The sequence below is a fragment of the Clarias gariepinus genome, chromosome 24 (genome assembly GCF_024256425.1).
Source record: "Clarias gariepinus isolate MV-2021 ecotype Netherlands chromosome 24, CGAR_prim_01v2, whole genome shotgun sequence".
Classification (NCBI taxonomy): Eukaryota; Metazoa; Chordata; class Actinopteri; order Siluriformes; family Clariidae; genus Clarias; species Clarias gariepinus.
Genome location: NC_071123.1, coordinates 8,098,352 through 8,120,698, shown reverse-complemented (window position 1 = coordinate 8,120,698; position 22,347 = coordinate 8,098,352). Strand labels below are relative to the sequence as shown.

Genomic DNA, 22,347 nt, shown 5'->3' with positions numbered 1-22,347 from the left:
CATACTGTTTGTTCCCCCCGGTTATGAAATCTCACTGCTATTCTGATCTGGATCGTTTTTAAAGCATTTCAGAAATCCATCACAAACCATCCAAACACAGAAATTGGATTAAAAATGCTCCTCGTGCATTGATCTAAACTCACAGGCACCTCAACTGAGTGTAAAACGAACAGCCAGACCTCCTTCCAGACAGCAATAAACACACACACCTCTTGTTCTACAAGACTTTTACATTTTATTTATCTGTACGCACAGTTCTCGTCAACGGTTTAAAATTTTAGTCCTGGTTCCCGTTACTAATTGTTCAGTATGTTCATTTTAATTCCTGTACCAATATATTGACTTTTAAAACCAAGTGTCATCCAAATTCAGTCACTGAGAGTTACTATTCATCCTTTTCCCGCTGCGACTTCATTTTCACGCTCATCTCTGCTTTTGTCCTGAAAACCGATCAGCCAATCAGGCTGCTTTCAAATTAGGACCTCCATGTACACATTCCTTGTTTGTGTGAGTGGTGTGAACACACTTAAACACTCATAAGAGAAAAATAAAATAAAATGTAAAAAAAGTAAAAAGTAGTTCTCTCAAGCCTGGTACAGGGCACCCCGTTTTAGAATGTGACATCATCAGTGCATCCTGTTAGTCTCCGAAATGTGTGTAAATTCATCGCACTCGCCGGTCTTGTGGTCTGAACTGCCTGGCTGTAGCTGAAAGTGGGAAGGCATGCGAGAGAGCCGCTCTTCTCTATAATAATCAACACTACTAGGCGTCAGTGCAAAGACTCCACTGTACTCTCCTCCTTTTCTGTTTGTTTCTGTATCACCAAACCAACTAGGTTCATACGGCCACATGCTGTTTCTGAGAGTGCGGCAGAACAACAGGGCGTGCAGTCGTACTTTGTGAGTAATCATGCCCAGTGTGAGACCAGCCTCAGAGTCAGCGTGCAGGGTGTGGAGCGATGCCGAGGGATCAAGAGGTCATCTGCAGAACAGAGACACCGCTTTCTCCTCCAGGTCCCAGACCTAGCGTATCATCATCATCTCATCCTCCAGCAACACAAGAACATTAAAATTATGAGGTTCAGAGAAACTTCAATACACAGCCAAGGACATGGACAGATGAGACACAAAAAAAGGGCCTATTGGAGCACAGGAAAACAAGTATACAAGTGACCTAAGTGGACGGACAAAAAAGAAAGAACAAGATGTGCTGAAACTGGACTGAGGAGTTAGATGACACTATTGATGTGTGAAAAGAAAGGACAGGAAGGAAAGAAAGAATGAAAAAAAAAAAGATTTGACAGAGCAAAAAAAAAAGTCAGAAAATGAAAAGCAGAAAGAAAAAGTAAAAGAAAAACAAGAAGAGATGTAGAACAAAAAAAAGGGAGGGAGAGAAAAACAAACCGAAAATACTGTAAGCTTATACATACATGTCAATAAACCTGACAAAATAAAGGAACAAATGAAATGACAGAAGACAGAAAATTGAAAATGGGAAAAAAAGAAAATAGAAGTTGGAGGAAGGAAGGATGGAATATGATGAACTTTTTACCTAAGGGGTTGTGTATTCCATAGCACAGAGCGAGCACATTCTCGTCCTCACACAAACACGGCCAGAATAAAAGCAAAGGAATCAGAAGAGCATATTTGTCCATCTCTCTCTTTCCGAGAACAGAATTCTCAGTCACTCCAGTTAGCGTTGTAAGCTCAAGTGCTAACACTCACACACACACCAGATCATCAACACCACTTGTTCACATCTACATACACTCCTTTTCAAACACACACACACACACACACACACACACACACACACACACACTGAACTTACAAAACAGTTGAGCATGGAGCAGGAGACGCGGTTGACCCGGCTCATGGCGAGAAGGGGCAGGGCTCTGTCGCCCCGGAGACATGCACTCGCAGGAGCAGCTTTATCGGCAAAACCATCCTTCCTTCTCCGGCTGCTCTGGCGGCTTTCTCTTCTCTCTCTCATACACACGCGGTCCAGACACACACCAGCTGCCTTTCGGTTTCTCTACACACACAGACTACCGGGTCAGGGAAGCAGCCACCGTTCCGTTAAGGAGGTAAGAAAATACGAACTCGCATAAACTCGCAAAACACTAAACACCAGCATCTGTGTGTGTGTGAGCGTGCGTGTGTGTGCGTTAATCCTGTTGAACCTGCTGCTCAAATTTAGAACGGTGAAGGATGAAGCAGCGCAAAAAGCAAAAGAGGAGAGAGGCGACGGCAGGTGGACTGAAGATGGAGAGCGACAGAGGCAGGCAAGGCGAAAGAAACAGGATATTGCCTGATACTAAGCTCCGCCCCCTGACAATCTCAACCTCTTTGCTCACATGCATCTCCTGCTCCTCCCCCGCCCCTCTTTCTTCCTTGCTCACCCTTCACCGAGATTTCATCTGCACTAGTCTGCTACCTCAGCAGCAGCAGCCGGCACGCACACACACACACACACACACACACACAGCTTATCTTTAAAACGTCGTTTGTTTATCTGAGCTCAAATATATAGGATTCCCAGGTCTCCTTTCAACAACGTCATCCGATTTCATAATTTCCCCTTTACACACACACGCGTTGTCGTAGACGAGAGATGTACTACTTCGTGCTGCGTGGCTGAAGGAGGAGGAGGAGGAGGGGCGAGGCTTCGGCATACTGTCACGATCTTCGAGAGAGGTAGAGAAAATAAAAGGGAAAGCAACAGAGAGCGCGTGCTAGTGAAAGAGGGCGCCAGTGAGCATGCAGAGTGCACCAATGACACAGCAATCTCCAACACCACAGCCCCCCCCTCCCCCACCCCTCCCAGTCTCCCTACCTCATCTCTCCCTCTCTAAACACTGCAGCGTTTACGGCGCTAGAATGCGCTGTGTTACTCACGCTCCTCTCTGAGGACACGCCGTGCCGGTCGAATAGCCCATAACCCCTGCGCATCTGCCTGTGCCGATGGTGACCCGGTGTGCTGTACCCGTGACACCTTTGCAGTGACATCACAAACACAAAACACAAACAAACTCCTTCTGTGCGTCCTAGCGAACTCAGCTGGGGTCAGACCCCCCTCTCTTTCTCTCTAATTTGTAATCTTATTTAAAAATACACTTTGTCATTCAGGTTTTCATTCGAATATCAAAATGCCCAATTCTGCTTCTGACTTTCCAGCTCCTCTGGTAGCAGTGTTGGGGTGATTGGTACACAGAATGAGGAGGAGCACTAATGGACTGCCAATTAGTTGAGTATGTTAGGGTTAACACTGGGATCAGGATCAGTGTGTTAATCCATAGTGGGGATTTTTTTTTTTTTTTTATGTCCCTCAGAGAAACTGAACTGATTCCACATGGTCAGATTTAATTTTTGCTGCCGTGGTAAAGATAAGTGCTTTTGTATGAAATTGGTTACAGCCTATATATAGCTTTGCTTTGGAAGCCAAGAATTTGTGTTTCTTATTTTTAATGCTTTTTACAATTCTTTAATGAAAATTCTTAATTCCCTCCACACTCAACACCAAGCTGGAGCACCTGGGACTCGGCTCATCTATGTGTCTGTGGATCTCCAACTTCCTAACTGGCAGACCACAGGCAGTAAGGATGGGCAGACACGTCTCAGCCTCCATCACTCTCAGCACTGGAGCCCCCCAGGGTTGTGTTCTGAGCCCCCTGCTGTACTCTTTGTACACATATGTCTGTGTGGCCACTACCAGCTCCACCACCATCATTAAGTTTGCTGACAACACCGTCGTGGTGGGCCTGATCTCTGATAACAATGAGACAGCCTACCAGAAAGAGATTAGAAATCTGGAGAACTGGTGCCAGAGGAACAACCTCCTTCTAAACGTCAGTAAGACAAAGGAGTTGATAGTGGACTTTAGCACCAAACAGGAGAGGAACTACCAGACCCCCGTCATCAACGAGAGCCCAGTGGAGAGAGTGGACAGCTTCAAATACCTCGGTGTTCACATCACGCAGGACCTGTCATGGTCCTGTCACATCAACACCGTGGTGAAAAAGGCCCGACAGCGTCTCTACCACCTCAGACGCTTGAGAGACTTCTGACTGCCCTCCAAGGTGCTCAGGAACTTTTACTCCTGCACCATAGAGAGCATCCTGACGGGAAACATCACGACCTGGTTCGGGAACAGCACCATGCAGGACAGACGAGCTCTACAGAGGGTTGTGCGATCAGCTGAGCGCACCATCCGCACCGAGCTCCCTGACCTGCACTCAATCTACAGCAGGCGGTGCTGGACCAAGGCCAGGAAGATCGTGAAGGACCTCAGCCATTCCAACAATGGACTGTTCTCTCTGTTGAGGTCAGGAAAGCAATTCCGCTCCCTGAAGGCCAACACAGAGAGACTGAGGAGGAGCTTCTTCCCGCAGGCAATACGGTCTCTCAATCACACCACCACACAGTACTGACCCACACATATGGTTTTTACAAACACACTGAACATTTGTTTACACTAGTGGCCACTGCACAACTACACTTTGTGGTCATCAAATCACTCCATCACAAGTCACTTTAAATAAATCACTTTAAGCATATTTGCACTGCATAAGTCACTTTTAATATGTGGATTGCACAACCATGGACATTACCATTCTTTTATTACCATTTATTCGGCTGCTCTTATTGTTTTACATTTTTTCATATATTCTCCATATATTTTCTATATTGTGTATTTTTGGGTACAGTTATTTTATTTTTAACTTTTATTTGTATATTTTTATTTTATTCTTCCCTAGTTAAACTTACACTTTATTTTAATTTTCATATTTATTTCCTATTCCTATTTTTTTATTCTTAGGTCACGAGCAGTTGTCTAAGCATTTCACTGCATATCGTACTGTGTATGACGGTGTATGTGACAAATAAAATTTGAATTTGATATATCTGAGCTTTTGGGGGGGGAGGTCAAGGGACATTGCTGGATTTCTTAAGCCATGGTTGTACATTTGTGCCGCGTTCCTGAGTGAAAAACACTTTATACACCAAAGAATAATTTCCATTCGAATCTAAACCAACCGATCCACGAGTTTACCATTGGCCAATCTTCAAATGACTGGGTTTATAGGATGTTCCTCAAGCAGTGATTATTATTTAAAAATATTTTACTTTCCTCCCAAAGTTTAAAAATAAATAAATGTTTCCGCACATGAACTAGGCAAAAATAACATGCCACAGTAGGCTAACTGAGCTTCTTTACACACTGTCTAGTGTGTGTGAGGGAACATTACGAGTTCTAACCCTCTTCCTTACTCATGCACACAAACACAGTAACTGAGCGAATCCTGATATGGCCCCATGTTAGTGGTTATTTTGGGAAAGGAGGACACCCTGAATTCTACCCCACTGCACACAAACACATTGAGCTCTCTTGCGTGTCTCAGGCCATGTGAAGAAATATCACCCTGCTTAAATACGGCTCGTCAAAAAGACCACCAGTAATGTACTGCACCCTATTGTCACAGTAATTTTATTTAAAATTCTTTGCAGCTTTATTCATTTTTCTCTTCCACGATTAAACTTGTAGATCTCAATCAACTACGGGATTACATTCAACCCAGCAGCAGACGTTATTTGGCAAAAAGGTTTGTAAGCACCTGACCATCACACTCCAGGATTGCTTTTTTTAAACACTTGCCACGAAGTTGGAAGCTCATGATTGTACAGAATGTCTCTGTATGTTGTATCGTTACAATTATCCCTTCACTGGATCCAAGGTTACAAAGTGAGCTTTATAAACATACGGTCTGCCAACACTGGACTGGAAGAACCAGAGACCTGCCTTCAACAAAAAAAAAGGAAATTAACTGGGTACACTGATTGCGTCTCAGACCTCCTCACCACAGCTCACTTTCTAAACGTATTCTAAACGTAGCAAATAATTCGCTCCTATCACACAGGATGCTATGCTACCCCTCCAGTGTGTAAATGGTTTAGAGTGCACCGCCTGTGGGATTAAAGAGGATTTTTTTTTTAACACCTCAAATCCAATGTTTAAATTTATTTTGAAAATTTGGCATTTTGGCATCAATGAATCAACTGAACTGAATGGGTTCTTCAAGCAGAAGCACGGGTAAAATTTTCCATCTGCATTCAGGAAGCATTGACTAAACAACATATATTCAACATCTTTTTAACCATGAACTCAATTCCTCATCAAAGCTGTGTTAATGAGATATTTGCAACTTCCCCCCCATATTTTGCAACGGGGTTTCTCCATCAGCTTACATCCAGCGCGTCCAGCTCACTCGTGAGTCGGTTTAAAATTTCTTCATTCCTTAATGCAAAAACAACAGCTTAGTCGAGAAAGAATGTGAAAATTCCAAGCCAGAAGCATGTTTGTATTGAAGTCTAAGAAGCACAGCGTTTCTCTGGCAGAAGGGAAGAAGTCGGCGTGACAACGAAATACAGTTACAAAATATTAAGGTATTAAGACAGCTACAGATGTTTGGGAGGGATGCGTGCTCTGCTCTCATGTCATCATGCTGCTTTACTTTAACAACATGGGCATACAAGTCTGCTTGAGATTTGGTAAACGTGTCGATGAAAACCAACCTACCGAGAATAAAATCTTGAATACAGGTTACACAGGAAGGCATCCAGTCAGATTCCCCCAGCGCAACCACGCACTTCATCTACTTTCCCCCCCATAATCCTGTGCGCCAGCATGACAAAGCGCAGAAGGGGAAAAAGTATCCTGGGATTTTTCTCTCACACACACAAAAACAGAACGTTAAAGACGTATACTATAAGTTAAGTAACTAATCTATATAACCCGTGCTCAAAGGAAAAAAAGAAAAAAAAAAAGGAAGGAGCGTCTAAACAACTTTTCTAGGGATGGTAATCAGCAGGCAGCAGGATAGCTAGGTGCTGATTCGATTTGTATACTGATTCTGTTAGTATAAAAAATTTGTAAATATTCCGATATGATGTTCCTTTTTTTTTTTTTTATTCGTTCCTACCACACAGGATGCTGTGCCACCTGCCAATGTGTGAATAGTTTAGAGTGCACCACCTGCAGGATTACAGAGGAACAGCAACAATTTAAGCACCGCAAACACAAAGATACAGAATATAAACTTTAAAAAAATAGTCGGAATTGTTTGTATATATATATGTAACTGAACTTATTTTTTCATCATCCCTATGGTTTTCAAAAAACACACACATTGTGTTTCTTTAATTTTGTTCTGTAGACCAAATTTTAAGCAGTCGGGCTTGTTTGAAAAATAAATGTATTTGTAGGTGTGTGTGAGAGAGAGAGAGAGAGAGAGAGAGAGAGAGAGAGAGAGAGAGAGAGAGAGAGAGAGTGTGAGGAGGGTTGATTTTCCTTAGAAAACCATGTGATCGAAAACAAACTAGAAACAAAAACGGATTTTGTATTCCACTGAATTACTGAGAATTTCTCAAAAACCTGGCATGGGAGTGATGTGGCCTCAGAGAGAAAAGACGAAATCATTCAAACAGTAAAAGCCACTCTACATAACTTACCTTGCCCATTTTATTTTATTTTTTCAAAATTGATCAATCTTGCGCCCCATTATTAATTCTAATGACAATAATAATTAAAATTCTCTTCTAGGAGTGGAAAGGTTTAAAGCTCACAGATCAGAGGTCGTCAAATTACAGGGCTTACATTAGCTCACGGTTTCAGTTTATTATTATTATTATTATTTTAATCTCTCCCTCTCTCAAGTATGAACATGCTGATTTTAAACACCGTCTGATTTCAATTATGCATAATAGTCAACAGGTGGTGAAATTCCCAATTCAATACTACAGTACACACCACGGTCATTAGGCAACACAACATCATGCAGCAATGTAGTCAAGAACATATATTTGCTGTACATTTAAACATTTAAAAAATAACAAGCATCCCCTAATAAAACTACTAAAAATATGTACTTAATATATATTAATATCTACATAAGTACATTAATAATAAGACCTTTTACATGTAAAAGAAAAAAAAAACACAAAGGAAGAAAAAGAAAGAAATTATTATTATTATTATTAATAATAATAATCATAATAAAAAAAAAATTCTCTGCCTGTGCACAGCTGCTGAAGCTACAGTACTCATTCATCCAACCCCGTTACAATACACAATACGGAGCTCCTTTAAAGCCTAATTAAACAGGTAAAGGTTGCTGTATTTTTCTATCCTCATTCCTATCTATTTTAAATCTCACTCCTTGCACACTGTTTAAGAGTTTCTGCACAAGAAATCCTCGTATGGTATGATTTGTACATTAGTATTGACTTCAACTTAGATCTGAGCTTTGATCCGCACGAGAGCCGCAGCAACTGCTTTGTTTATTCGACGTGCCAAGTGTTTAACGATTACTCTAGCAGCGCACTCAGCCGTATAAACAATAGGATACTTATTCATACAAGAAGTGTTAAATTATAAAACACTGGCCAGCAGCTGCTCGGTTACCACACTTGGGTCTACAACCTTCACTCGAAGTGTGTGTACTCTGTCAAAGAACTGCATATCTCATCAGTTAAAAAATAAAACAATCCACAGAATACAAAATGCATTTATTGATTTAAAAAGGGTTTGTGTTTAATTATCATCCAGGTAAAGTTAAATGTATTCAGCAACAGGGATTTTTCTGAAGACCACAAGAGGGCATTAAACCGTGTGCAGATTGGTGTTATAGGTAAAGTCCATTAACTAGAGAATTATAATTTGCTAATAGTTTTGTAAACAGCTGTTCTGTGTTCATCTTTAAAATGACTACAAGTGTTCACGCTAATTAAAATGTAATAAAGAAATGCTGCTCCAGACTTGCATCTTAAATATTAACTGTTAAAGCAGTATAAAACAGGCTGCAATTAAAAGTATGACACAGTACATACACTGAAGCAATTCAAAGATTATTTTCTTTTTATCACCAAACTGAATTATCCCCACCCACTTCTTCCAGTCTTCCTGTTTTCTCATTACACGTAAAGTCAATTACCGCAAATGATTCTTTAAATTCCTTGCAGGTTTAAAACCTAATGGCACTAGTTACATATTTTGCAAGTGAAAATGAAAGTAAAAAGTTTTCACAGAAGTGGGAACAAGAAGGAGTAGGTGCTGCTTAATTGCCTTTCCTCTCATTGTTTACACAGAGAAAAACATTCTAGGAATCTGCTACGTAATATATGGCTATCCCTGCATCCATAATACAGAACAAAGGCCATCAGAGTTGACTGGAAGTAAGTTCAGACCAAACATGATAAATGCAGTGTAACTTAGAGAGGAAAAAAAATAAATAAATAAAAAAAAACATAGTTAAACACACAGGAAATCCAGTACACAGTCCTCTACAACATAAGAGGTTGGGCCTGTTTTCCTGAACTCTGAACCACATCATAACACATTCTTCATCAGGTTCTGCACTAAATTGACACCTGAGTTCCTAAACCTCACCCTGTGCATAAACATGACGTCAACTCACTCGGCCTAAGTTCGAGTCACAGCGCATGACATGAAGAAAGATAACACCCTGTGCTCACATGATCTCGAAGCACTGAAGTTTCACTTGCGTTTTGACCAGGAAACCGTGCGCAATACATACAAGGCTTGTTTGCTTGTAGAAATCAGGGAAGAGAATCTGAGCTCATGTCACGTGACAAACCAAGCATTTAAAATTAGGGCTGCAACTAATGATTATTTTGATAATTGAGCAGTTGGGCGATTATTATTATATATATTTTTCCAATTAATCGAATAAAAAAAAATATCAGGGTATTATGTATAAAAATAAACTTTAAAAAATGCGAAAGCCACATATAGAGTTTAATGATCTTTAATTTTGAAATATATATATATATATATATATATATATATATATATATATATATATATATTTATTTTCAAAACAATACACCGACATTCAGTTGTTAAGATTTAAACAGCTCAAATAATGTAATTTTGTATAATAAAATTATGTTTGCATAAGTAAAACCACAGTAAATTACGTTTGTTACAAGTTAACTTTGTAGTGGACTATAAAAAAATTAAAAAAAAAAAAACTGTAGAAATGCAAAAAGCTAATAGTCACAAATATACTGTTATTTGCATTCGCTGAAAACCACAATCACTAAATGTAATATTTTACTGTTATTCGCACCGTGTAACTTAAGCTAATCTAAAGTAGCGCCTTTTAACTAATCACTATTGCTCATGAGGTGATTGCGCAATTTGATGCCAGCGAGTAGCGCGTGAACAGATCTAGCGCGACTGTCCCGAAGTTAGCAAACAGTTTAAACAAAAGCACTTAAACTATACAACTTTTACACGATGAAGAGATACAGATTCCCTGCTGACGTTTCGCCATCCGTAACACCAACACGTTTTCTTTTTAAGTGTTCGTGCATGACATGCCATGAAAGCTCGGTCTTGCATAGCGTGCAGGTTACCGTCTTCTTAGAGACTCCCATACCTTGGAGGACTTGGGGCGCACGCTTTTTCCGGCAGACGCTTCTGTAACCTCCATTGTGCGACCGGCTGTGTATCTGTGTGTATCTTTGTGTATTTGTGCATCTTGTGGTCGCGCTCCTCAGTGACGTAAGCAGCCCAACTAATCGATAACGGCATTCGCTGACAACGAATTTCATTATCGATTTTATCGATTAGTTGTTGCAGCCCTATTCAAAATAGACACTTTTGGCAATCTCTTGTACACAGATTCACACAAATATATTATGTGCGGTTATGAGTCTCCATTTCGAAGAGGAATGTGAATGCTTAAAGTGTAAAATCAAAAATAAAACTAAATATGCTTTTCTCCCTAAAACGGACACACGTACCTGCTTGGGCTGAAGCTGGATGTTGTCTTTAGACCAAAGCTCGGTGTGCAGTACACTCTCAGTTTAGAGTTTAGATCTAAACTTGCATTAAAGTGATGCTACACTGACGTGACTGGAACGAGATACATCTGCATGTAGTGCAAATCCACACCTGATACATCTGTCTGTCGATCCACCCACCTGCCTACCCACCTTCCTTTCAAATAAACAGCAGTAATCATGAGCACAATGCGTGTCTTGGCACCTAGCAAAGTTTGCTGGACAGCAACCAATCAAAGAAAGAATTACACACACACACACACACACACACGTCAGTGGGGTGTGTACAGTCAAAGCGGCTCCAGTCATAATTGCAACCAAATTTACTTAATACGCAACATAAAAAAACAAGGGAAGGAAAAATTTTTTTTTTTTTTTTTTTTTTAAAAAGGGGCACCATATATGGCTTAAGTTGAAACACTCAACCAACACAACATTGTTGCAAAAAATAAACGGCAAAAATTATAATCTAACACAGTGTTTCAAGAGCATGGTCATCACGGAAAACTCTACAAAAGACCTGAGTGCTAATATACAGCATAAACTGATTTTACCTTAGTCATAAGAGATTTACAACAAAATGTATATTGCGCTTGTGTACATGAGTGAACGTGTTTGTACAGGTATGGTCTCTTTACAAACCCAAACAAAAATAATCTCCATCAGCACACTTTCGCCGTGGACGTGAAATACAGGTTGCGGGTCTTCTTGGAACAAGGTACACATAAACAAACACAAACACACTCTTACCATGTTGTCGACAGATGTGTTAAGCAGGTCTAGACTTGGTCTCCTCCAGCGCTCCTGCTTGCTCCGTCTGTGGTTCTACGTGGGCTCCTGTTGAAACAGAAAACACACGTCAGGCTCAGACAACACACACCCACACACGCAAGCAAGTGCACAAACGTACACACACAACTGACCTGACACACCTGAATTGTTATCATAAAAATGGTTATGCTTGTATAAAAAAAATTCAATCCCCCAGATTAGAGTTGATGACTAAAACAAAAGCATGTTATCATGGAAGACAGTTTGTTTTGGAAAGGTTACATCCAAGTGTGTAAAAAGTAAATTCAAATGACCAACATGGACCCGAGCACTCCCAAGTCATGAAGAAAATTAAACGAACAGACTTTATACAGGAGCACCTTTTTTTTTTTTTTTTTAGGTTAATCCTATACATTGTCTAGGTTCTCAAACGTAATTGACAAACAAGCAATTTGTGACTATTATTCTTTTAATTTTAGTAAAAAAAACAAACCGTCTTGTTCTGTTGGAAAAAGCGACCTTGTGATGGGGAAAACTAATAAAAAAATAAATAAAAAAAAACAATTCAAATGAACTATTAAGTAAAATGATGACTTGAAGCCAACTGTAATTATTTATAAATGTTAAATAATGTGTCGTTTTTATAAATTTCATAAAGAAATTAAGCCTCAAAGACAGTGTAATGGCTTCATCCTCTGTGGACGCACTAATCATGAACTAAAACAACAAAATTAAAAGGCCATAAATCTTGGAATACTAAAAGACATCACTGGCTTGAAACACTGCTCTAGAAAAAGGTCAGTTTTATTTCTTTGCCTTTACCCTAAAGGATGTTCGAGTCAAACAGTGACTTTCTGTAAAATAACAATACAGTTACAAGAGTGTTAAAAAAAAAAATCTGTATCTTTCTGCTACACTAATTCACTTATCCTCTAGTCCTTAAATACCATCAAGGTGGAAAGTTTTTTTTTTTCAGTATGCTGGCACCATACTCAAACTGCCTGCTCTACACTGGCCTCCCAGGAACAAGAAAGCTGGGAGCGAAGTCAGGACTATACAACTTCCTGCCATGTTCCTGTAATGTGGTGGGCAATAAAAAGGCGAGCATTGTCCTGCAAAACAAAAAGCCTTTGGTGAGCAAACCAGAACGTTTCCCCCTACCTCTTATTAAAGGGAGTTCCTGGGAGGCCAGCATTTCAGATGTGAAACAGGCTTTCTGATCATAGAAAACTTTCTACCTTGAAGGTATCCAAGCACTAGTAAAACGGTAAGACAAGTGCATTGGTGCGGCAGTGGTTTATATAGAGAAAAAGAGGTCTTTTTTTTTTTTTACTCTCGTACCTGCATGCTTATTTTTAAAGATCAAAAGTCCCGGTTTGACTTGAACACTCCTTATACAAAGCAGATTTGGATCTTAAATTTTAAAATGTTGCCCACTTTATGGATGAAATCACTTGTTAAATAAAACAGGAATTGGGCTTGAATCTTCCAGCTCAGAAAATGACAGGTTAGCTGAAATGCACCCCAAACACCAGGTGTAGAAGATTCGAAGTTGTGCAATTATCTTTACTGTATGATCTACTCCTAGCATGCTGGCTGCTTGTCAGCATGTGTGAGCGTGTGTCACAGGATCAGATATGTGCTTGGCAATGCCTGCTGCTCCACACTAACCGACTCCACCCTGATCAAAACACCTTTAATGGGATAAACTCTGATTTACAAGAAAGAGAAACTGAAAACTCGCAAGAGCCGGGGCCTCACTAGGGAGTTACAAAGAACACTGCACAATTGATCTGAGGCTAACAGTGCCCTTTTTTTTTTTTTTAGAGAGATTCATGTTAAAAAAACTGAAAAACTGATCTGGAGTCAGTTTAAAACGCTGTTAGGCAGTCAGAGTTAGGCAGTCTTAAAGACCAAAACATTGCACAGAAATAGGAAGACCTGCCCACAGAGATACTCTCTTCCTCAAAAACACATAGTTCAAATGAAGGCGGGTTAAACACTGACTGAAGTAAAATACGTCAAACCTAAACGTGTACAGGAATTTAACATGGCTAGCTAACGTCACCAAAACAAACACCAAGGGTATTAGACCAAGCTTCGTAATGTAGTAAAGATAAAACAAAAAGTCCCCCTCAAAAAAAACAATGGAATACCCGTTTCCTGAACCACTGACCAAAACCCCTCGAGCTTCATAGGTATTCATGTATGTACGTGTGTGTGTACACCATGCACGTGTGCTCATCTAGTGTGGAAAGCCAACGGGTCCAAACACAACCTAGAAATACCGTGCATTAAACGTGTCACTCCAGTGCAGTTTTTGGCCTTCTGTAACCGGTGGTGTTTGGATTGAGTGAAGTACGTGACGATCCTCGGCGCACGCTGTACCGCTTAGTGATGTGAATCTTTGAATCATTTTAGTGACTCGGTTATAATATCGTTCATCAAAATGAACGAAACATTTAGTTCATTTCGTTCTTTTAATCAGAAATAAAATAAAATATTGCATTTTCATTAAAAAAAACAAACAAAAAAAAAAAAAACAGACCCAACACGTCTACATACACGCACAATGGGAATGTGCACTTCCTAACCAGTTGACAATGACACCAGTTACCCTATAAATCCATGCCAACTCTGTATTATATTATTTTGCTTAAGGTTTTTCCTTTGTTAAATAATCCATCCAGTCTGACATGTCTCAATTAAATTTTTCTTCGCCACTTTTGGCGATATGATTTTTTTTTAGAAATGTTTGAATGTACAAATCTCTAGTTTTACAGTTTGATCTGAGTCACTTTTGTATGTAGTCCTAGAGCAAATCGGACTCAAATCGGACTGAAATGAGAACTGTCCGTTCGGAATTTAATTGAAATTTTGTCTCTGCGCACACATACAGCGCAGACAGTCAACCAGTAGTGGCAGCACCGGGTTTTCAGAGTAGTCTTAATAGATTAAATAAATATATATATATATATATTTTTTTTTTTATAAAAAAAATTAAAAACAGCAAAGACAAGGTGCCTGGCCTTTCTTCCGTCTTCTGGACCTCAGCAAACACAGACGAATAACTGCTTGTCATCCTCCAGAGCAAAAAAAAAAATCCTAATGATTAGTTTTAATCCAAATGATGTGAGATGTGGGGCGCGCGTGCCATTCCAGAGTACAGACACAGCCCCGTTAAAGGCAGATTTAAAAATAAATAAATAAATAAATAAATAAATAAAAATACATTTTTATTACAAATGTGAACCATTATGACATGCAAATCCAATCTGATGACAAAAAAAAAAAAAAAAATCTGAACTGTACACCGTGGCTTGTAATGTGGATGTAGACACGGGGGATTTTCAAAGCAGATTCAAAGCAGATTCAATGGCATAAATAAATATCAAAATCTTTTGATAGAGACCATGTTGAGTAGTACCTTTGTTTAGAGGGATATTTAGGACATTTTCACATTGGACATGATTAAATTGTATAGTGTCCAGGACGATTGCCCCTCCCCTCCCCACGCTTCCGCTGTCCAGTGCTCACATTGTTTTTTGGCTCCGTCCTTGCTAATTTACACCGTCTGATACAGCAGGTGACAGTATGCACCCACTGCGTTTGTGAGCCCCAATTAAACACAAGAGAAGGAGAGAAGAGAGGAGTTTACTTTCATGACATACCTAATATTATTGAGATTTTGGTAAAAACGTCAAGAGCGATGCACTCGCATGCCTTCCTAAGGTGTCAGTTATGGCTGTGTAGATTAGCCCATTCAATCCGTGACCACGTACGATGTATCAGTCTTAAGACCACCTTTTTCAGCTGACCCAGGCACGGTTCCTGAACAATTGTGTTCTCACTGTACCGTTTAAAAATGTCGGGATATCCACATCTGCATTACTTTCTGGACAGCCCTTGTAGTTAACTCAGGGTTTAAATAAATGATCGACAAGGTTGCAGAGAATCTGCTACAGAAGCCACAACAGTTTACTAAAGACAAAACTACAGTCAATGAATGAAGGCCAGTTATGTTTTATTATGTTGATCAACTCTGCAGTGGTATTCCACTTCCAATTACCCAGTTCGGTCCATTAAATATTTTGCTGGGTTTGCAAAGTAGACCTCTTTGTGACAGCCCCTAACACAGGGTGCAAAATGATCATATGCTTTTCAACTCCTGGGGCGGTGGACCACGTCGGTCAAATAGCAAAATCATCGTTTAAAAGATTTTACAAGTAAACCAAAGAATTTTTCAGCCACCCAAATAAGCCGACAAGCAGGTTCTACCCAGCCCATACAAGATTCATTTCATATAATACCTCCACAAATAAAAGGTGATTATTTGTACCCAGCTTAAGAAAATATGACATCTGAAAGGTCACTCATTTCATTTGCCGTGCATTACAAACTCCTAAAGTACACACAAGTCTGAGATCACCCTATACCTAAATCTAATTGTTTACCATGATCCAACTCCAAAACCTAGGTGATCAGAAACATCATATTTAAATAGGAAAAATGATAGGTCTGACAGTAAAGTCAAATGTTAATATGTAGATACTGCCACACAATAATAAACTATAGAGGGAGCCTAGGTGTCTAAGCGCTCGAAACACACACACACACTTGCGACACACCCCCTTTCAACCACACACAAACTTCTGGTTTGGTTGAAAGTCCTTTTCACATTACACACACACACATATATATATACACACACACACGCCAAACAACAAACAAAGAGGCAGTGATTCCCATTCCTTCTCTGTGAGCGATTTCCTACCTGAGCGAAAAGAGTAATGAGTCAGCTACGCAGTTCAATTCTCACAGAAGAGTTAACTAAATAAAAAGTTGTACCCACTTGCTCTAGCACTCGGCTTCCAAAGAGCAAGTGAGCTTACTCCTCCCATGTCCACGCCCACTGACGGTCACACACACACCCACCCACTCTCTCTCTCTCTCCCTCTCTCAGACTTGTTCTTTGTTTATTTCTTTTTCCACCCTCGGCTCCTCAGCACCCTCGCCTCTCACACCGTGCCTGCACTGCTCTCACCACTGTTCACCAGAATATAGAACATGCCACAAATGCTTTAAGCAAGTCTAGACTTTTGCAAGGTTCTGGATAAGAAAGACTGCACCTGCCCTCCCCTGCAGCCACACTAAACATGAAATGTTGAGGCAAGAGTTCATGGTCAGAAAATAATAATTAAAACAAAGTTGCAATCAACAACGAGTGGGGCCAAGCACCTGCACAAGTTTAAGGCATCATCCATGGCTGGATGTGTCTTTTCGCGATCACGGTGCTGATGCCATAATGCTTGGGCCCTAGAAATTTAATTTGGGGGTTAGACAGGCTTGTACAACAGTACGCTCTGATCAGACGAAAGGCATTCCACTAGTGCTGATATAGAGCACAACAGCACTGGGATGCTTAACTATATGCATCACTCCACGTCCCACGTGTCTAACAATCGTGACAAACTTTATCTCCTTGACAATTGTTTATTTATTGCCTCTGAACTGTCCGTGTTGTTTTGTTCGTGGCTTACACGAGCTATAAAGCTAACTAGCTTCTAGCACAAGGCTTCATCCTAAATCTCTGAAAGTGTGCAAGTGAGGCTTTAGTTATGAATCCAATCATGTTGCATGGTCATAAATATTATTTTTAGTGGGCTGTGGTGTTTTTATGCTGGCTTAGGCTTTCTTCTCAGTTACACCCTCTATAGTGTAAAAGCAGGTTTATGCACACTCACCTGACTGCACCCTGTATTAGAGTGCATTGTGCACGTGCACTTGGTTTCCTCCACCTGTTATTTATTTGTTTGTCCATATGTTCTGCACACGCATTAGCCAGAAACGAAAGCAGCATTTTCTGACTGGTATTTACAAATGGCCCAAGTCACCATACGTCCATGTTACAATAGTACAATAGTACAAGAGTAGACTCACTAGCCACTTCATTAGTTACATCATGTCACACATACTTTGCTAAACAGTAAAATTCTTTCTGCTCCTGGGGCCAGAGGCAGCCACAATAGGCACACCTGGAACAGACAAGGTTGAGGGTCTCGCTTAAGCGATTACAATGGCAGCCTGGTAAAGCTGGGGCTTGGACTGCTATCTATCTGACCAGTAACCCTGAGCTTTAACCCACTGAGCCACCACTACCATAATTTTTCATGGCATAGATAAATCCCTTAGAGAGTTTGGTCCATACTGACATGAACGGATCATACATTTGCAGCGGATTTGTCGTCTGCACATCCATGATGCCAATCTCACATTGCACCACATCAAAAAGGTTCAAAACTGTAGGAAATTCCAGTGCTAAACTATTAAGTGACAGCAGTCAAAAGTCCTCAATTTATGGATCATCGCCCTCCATGCTTTCCCATCTTTAACCACTTTTCAATTTTCCCCCGTAGGTATGTTTATATCAGCCTTGATTACAACCATCTGGCATTTTTCCAATCTTCTATTGTCCAATTTGGTGAGACCATGTGAATTGTGTTCCATTCTTAGCTAAATAGGATTGGCGGGCATGTTGTCTTTTGATCCTGTAGTGATTTGATCTGCTTCAGGGTATGACATTTTGTGTGTTCAGAGATGCTCTTTGAGATGTTATTTGAGTTATTGTTGATATTCCATTAGTTCGAACTGATCATGCCATTCCCCTCTGACATCAACAAGGCACTGTCGCCCAGGGAACTGGAGGTTCTCTCTTTTTTTAGGCCATTCTGCATAAACCCTAGAGATGGTGGTGAGTGAAAATCCCAGCAGATCAGCAGTGTTGAATACTCAAACCATCCTATCCGACACCAACAACCATACCACGTTCAAAGACATGGGGGGGGGAATCATCATTCTTGCCCATTCTGTTTGGTTACATGGATTGAGTTGCTGCCACGTGATTGACTGATTAGGATATATGCAATAAAGTGCAGTTGAACAGGCGTACCTAATAAAGTGGCAGGTGAGTGTATATCACGTCCTATTTATGAAGTAAAATCATGAGTCAGATTAAACATTATCCCCTAATCTTATGTAGTCTCTGTGCAAAAATAAAAGCTCCAGCTGTCACCACTGGCACTCGGCTACGTGAGCGTTTGTCTGTAGTCTAAGTAGAACCACATGCTAGTGTGCTTAAATTGCCAAACTTCAGTTTTAGATCATGAAACTGCAAAAATGGATTAAAAACATTACAAAAAAATTTAATCTACATAATGTTTGGGTCACTTCTTTCACTTCTCCTACAATTCATTTTTAACATTTTACTGGTTACCATGTCTGGATCTCAGTCCGTTTAGTGTAGGTTAGGTTTCAAAGTTCAAGCCGCAACGAATTGCCAAAGGGCCCCTATTACATAAGCATTAGCATGGCTTATCATGCGCGAGATACGCAGGCGGAGACACACACACTGGACTAAGGTATTCTAACTATGCAGCGGCGACACGGTTACGAGACAAATGGCACCACGCAACGGTTGAGAGTTTGATAGCAAAATAGTGGTTACATGTACAACAGAAGTGACTGCATGCAGCTGCAAAGCCAAGCATGATCACCGTTTTAAACATTTCGCATGAATGGAGATTTCCAAGGAAAGTTGGCAGGTTTTTTTTTAGGCGTTTTTTTTCTAAGGCCTTCCTTAGAACACAATTCTCTAAAGAAAATTCAGCAACGCCGCAGAGCCTTGCTAACAAAGAAATGCTTTTTAAAATATATATAAAAATCAAACAACTTAAAACACTATTTTTAGAATCAGTTACGTCACTCTATATATAGTATCATGGTACAGATCAGTTCATGCCAAAATGTATATAAACCGTTTTCCACTTACCACATAAAAAAAACTAATATAAAAACTGATAATTCTAACATTACAATAAAATCAAGCATCACAATTCTTTTGAGTGGCAACACATCACCAATGTATGCATTTAAAATGTCAATGTCAAAAAAATTTCAAAATGTTGCTATTCCTGTATAATCCTTCAGGTGGTGCACGCAAAACTGTTCAGCATCCTTTGTGATAGGACCAAATTACTTGCTAGGTTTGTTACAATTATTTATTTATTTATTTTTTAAGTCAGGGGTTTAAGCCCAGGCTCTTAACCTTGTCTGTTCCAGCGGTGCTGTATCCTGCCTGACCCTGCGCTCTGACCCCAGCTTCCTTACTGAGACATGTGGGGGTGGGGGGGTAATCATTTTCTCTGCAGCCTTTAAATTATATTGCAAGTTTGTAATTACAATTTTATTTAACATGTGTAAATACACCAACCTCACAAACAAAAGATCGTCTGTGCTGGTAAACATTCTATCTAACACGGGTTCAGACATCCTTGACCATTTTTATACTTAACGTATTTAAAGTTTTTATGCTGACTCTAATGCAGAAGCATCACAGGCACCGTGACGGCCGCAACCTGCCAACATCCAAAATTGATTATCCTTATGTCCATCTCGACATAGCTAGGTCAGGCTACGAAACCTGCAGGCAAACTGCGACATAAGAAGAATATCTCCCCCCCAGACATGAGTCACGGGTCATCAGGTTTACTGCACTGAAAGGCAACATGGAGAACAAATGGCCGCAGTTGCCACATAATGTAACCCAGCGACCCAACAACCTGTTTAAAGATCAACATTCTATCTAGCAAGGGTTCAGACATCCTTGACCATTTTTACGTCTGTTTGTCAGTCTTAGGAAGGAGGAAGATAGCCTACAGCAAGATTTAAAAAAAGAAAAAAAAAAAAAAAGTCAATAAAATTGTTTGTCCATCATTTGTGTGACATATTTATGGTTTTGCATAGTAAAGAAAAGTCTAGAGACAACTGATATCATATCAATTACTCATTAATGTGCACAATTTTACCACAACCTGTATTACAGCGGCAGCCAAAAGTATTTAAACAATAGTGAAACTCTGTTTTATTAATTCATCTTCAATTTCACTTATTCTGTACAGAGTCACAGGAAGCCTATCCCAGGAGACTTGGGTGGGGAGCCACTCCATCGCAGAGTGCGCACACACACACTACCTATGAGAAATTTGGAACATCAATTAACATAATCTGCATTGTCTGTCTTCAGACTGTGGAAGGAAACTGTTGTACCCAGAGGAAACCCGCCAAGCACAGGGAGCACAGGCAAATTACACACGGGAGTCAAATGGAGGCTACAGTGCTAGCCACGACACCACTCAAATTTTTAAAATAATGACCATTAATATTAGTTTAATAAGAACATATTTGTTATTTTATGCAATGAAACTGCTATACAACAATCATTATTAAGTATGAAGACCTTTATTTCCTTAAAACTGGATCTCAGATCTGGGAAAAAGGATACCAACATTACTCTTGATGTTATAGTATGTACAGAAGATAGTTTCTTGACCATTACGCCCTCCTTCACCATTGCCCAACAGTATTATATACAGATATGCCCCTAATTACTTTTGAGTCACATGCAGATGCACTCAAACAGCGAAACTCATCTTCTATACCGCTTACCCTGTACAGAGTTGCGGGAAGCTTAGAGCCTATCCCAGAAGACCTTAACATTAGGTGAGGTACACCCAACCCATTCACATGAATTTGACGGCCACGCGGTACACGCATAATCCAGTTCACGGTCCTTGGCCATGTCACGTCTGTGTCATGCAAACTGTTCTCGTTTTTATATCCTGTATACATTGGGACAGACAGGTCACTACGTCCCACCTATATAGTTTCCCTTTAAAATAAACTCTTGATATGGGCTCTCTGAATCACATCACTTGACTCACATGATCGCTCAGGAGGGTGTCTGGTAGACATGATAACGTCTGTGGATTTTAGAACATCTCAAATGACCCAGTGAGTTTCATTGTTTGAAGGACACGACGTTAAGGCGACCTAACACACACAAGTTCCCCTTTGACGTCTGATACATAAATGCTTATGCTGGCAGCTTTGGGAAACACTGCAAGCAGTTTATGACACCTTTTGAGTGAAAGACCACGAACATGCTGCAACACACACTACAAGTCCCATTGAAGCTGCTTAGTAAACATCTTTGAGGTTTCTTTTACATTCTATGAACAAAACAGTGTCTTGACTTTTTAGCCTCACAAGCACTTTATTCTCTTCAACACGGTGCTCAGGGCAACAAACTAAAGTTTCTAGCAACAAGTAATTTCTGATCCCAGCCCTGTAACTATCTGCCACACACAGGGGACGAGAACAGCAGCACACAGCTACGGTATTACTATGGAGAAACACAAACATACCCTTAGAGCATACAGGCCCAAATTCAGAGCGAGTCATGTGCCTATTTAAAGTGGAGCCCTGACCTGTAACATGATCATGGCACATCAGTTAGGTATTTCAACACAGGCAGTGGAGCTTGGAGGGTTCGGCTGGCTTGGCAGAGGAAACGTGGGAATGAAATAGGTACAAGGAAAAAAAAAAAGTAACTATTAATAATAAGTTACCAGCAACAGTTTGCCAACAGGTCCAACATAAAATGTTTAGTATTAAGTAGGGATCAAAATCTTCAGGGACCAGTCGACCAGGTGCCAATTTGATAAATATTGTGATTCCCTTAGTATGATTTTATAAATATTCTAATTTAATATTATCATATAAATTTTTCTTCAATTCCAAACAAAATAATCAGATAATTTGCTCCTACCACACAAAGTTGCTATATTTTCAACTTAGGGACCTTGTTGCTATA

The 22,347-nt window shown here is 40.1% G+C and overlaps 1 protein-coding gene across 3 annotated transcripts in view; it reads right to left on the bottom strand.

Annotated features, from left to right (window-relative positions):
* The window catches only part of mtmr4 (myotubularin related protein 4), a 72,063-nt gene that overhangs the window by 48,190 nt on the left and 1,526 nt on the right, over positions 1–22,347 (bottom strand). Inside the window, exons 1-2 of one of the 3 annotated variants that reach the window (XM_053485056.1) lie at positions 16,411–16,523; positions 11,616–11,702 (exon numbers count right to left, since the gene is read on the bottom strand). In XM_053485056.1, the coding sequence (XP_053341031.1) occupies positions 11,616–11,618 (3 nt within the window). In that variant the 5' untranslated portion in view covers positions 11,619–11,702; positions 16,411–16,523. Of the gene's footprint in view, positions 1–1,830; positions 2,183–11,615; positions 11,703–16,410; positions 16,524–22,347 lie in introns of those variants that run through there. The other 2 variants (XM_053485055.1, XM_053485054.1) reach the window with 2 other exon arrangements.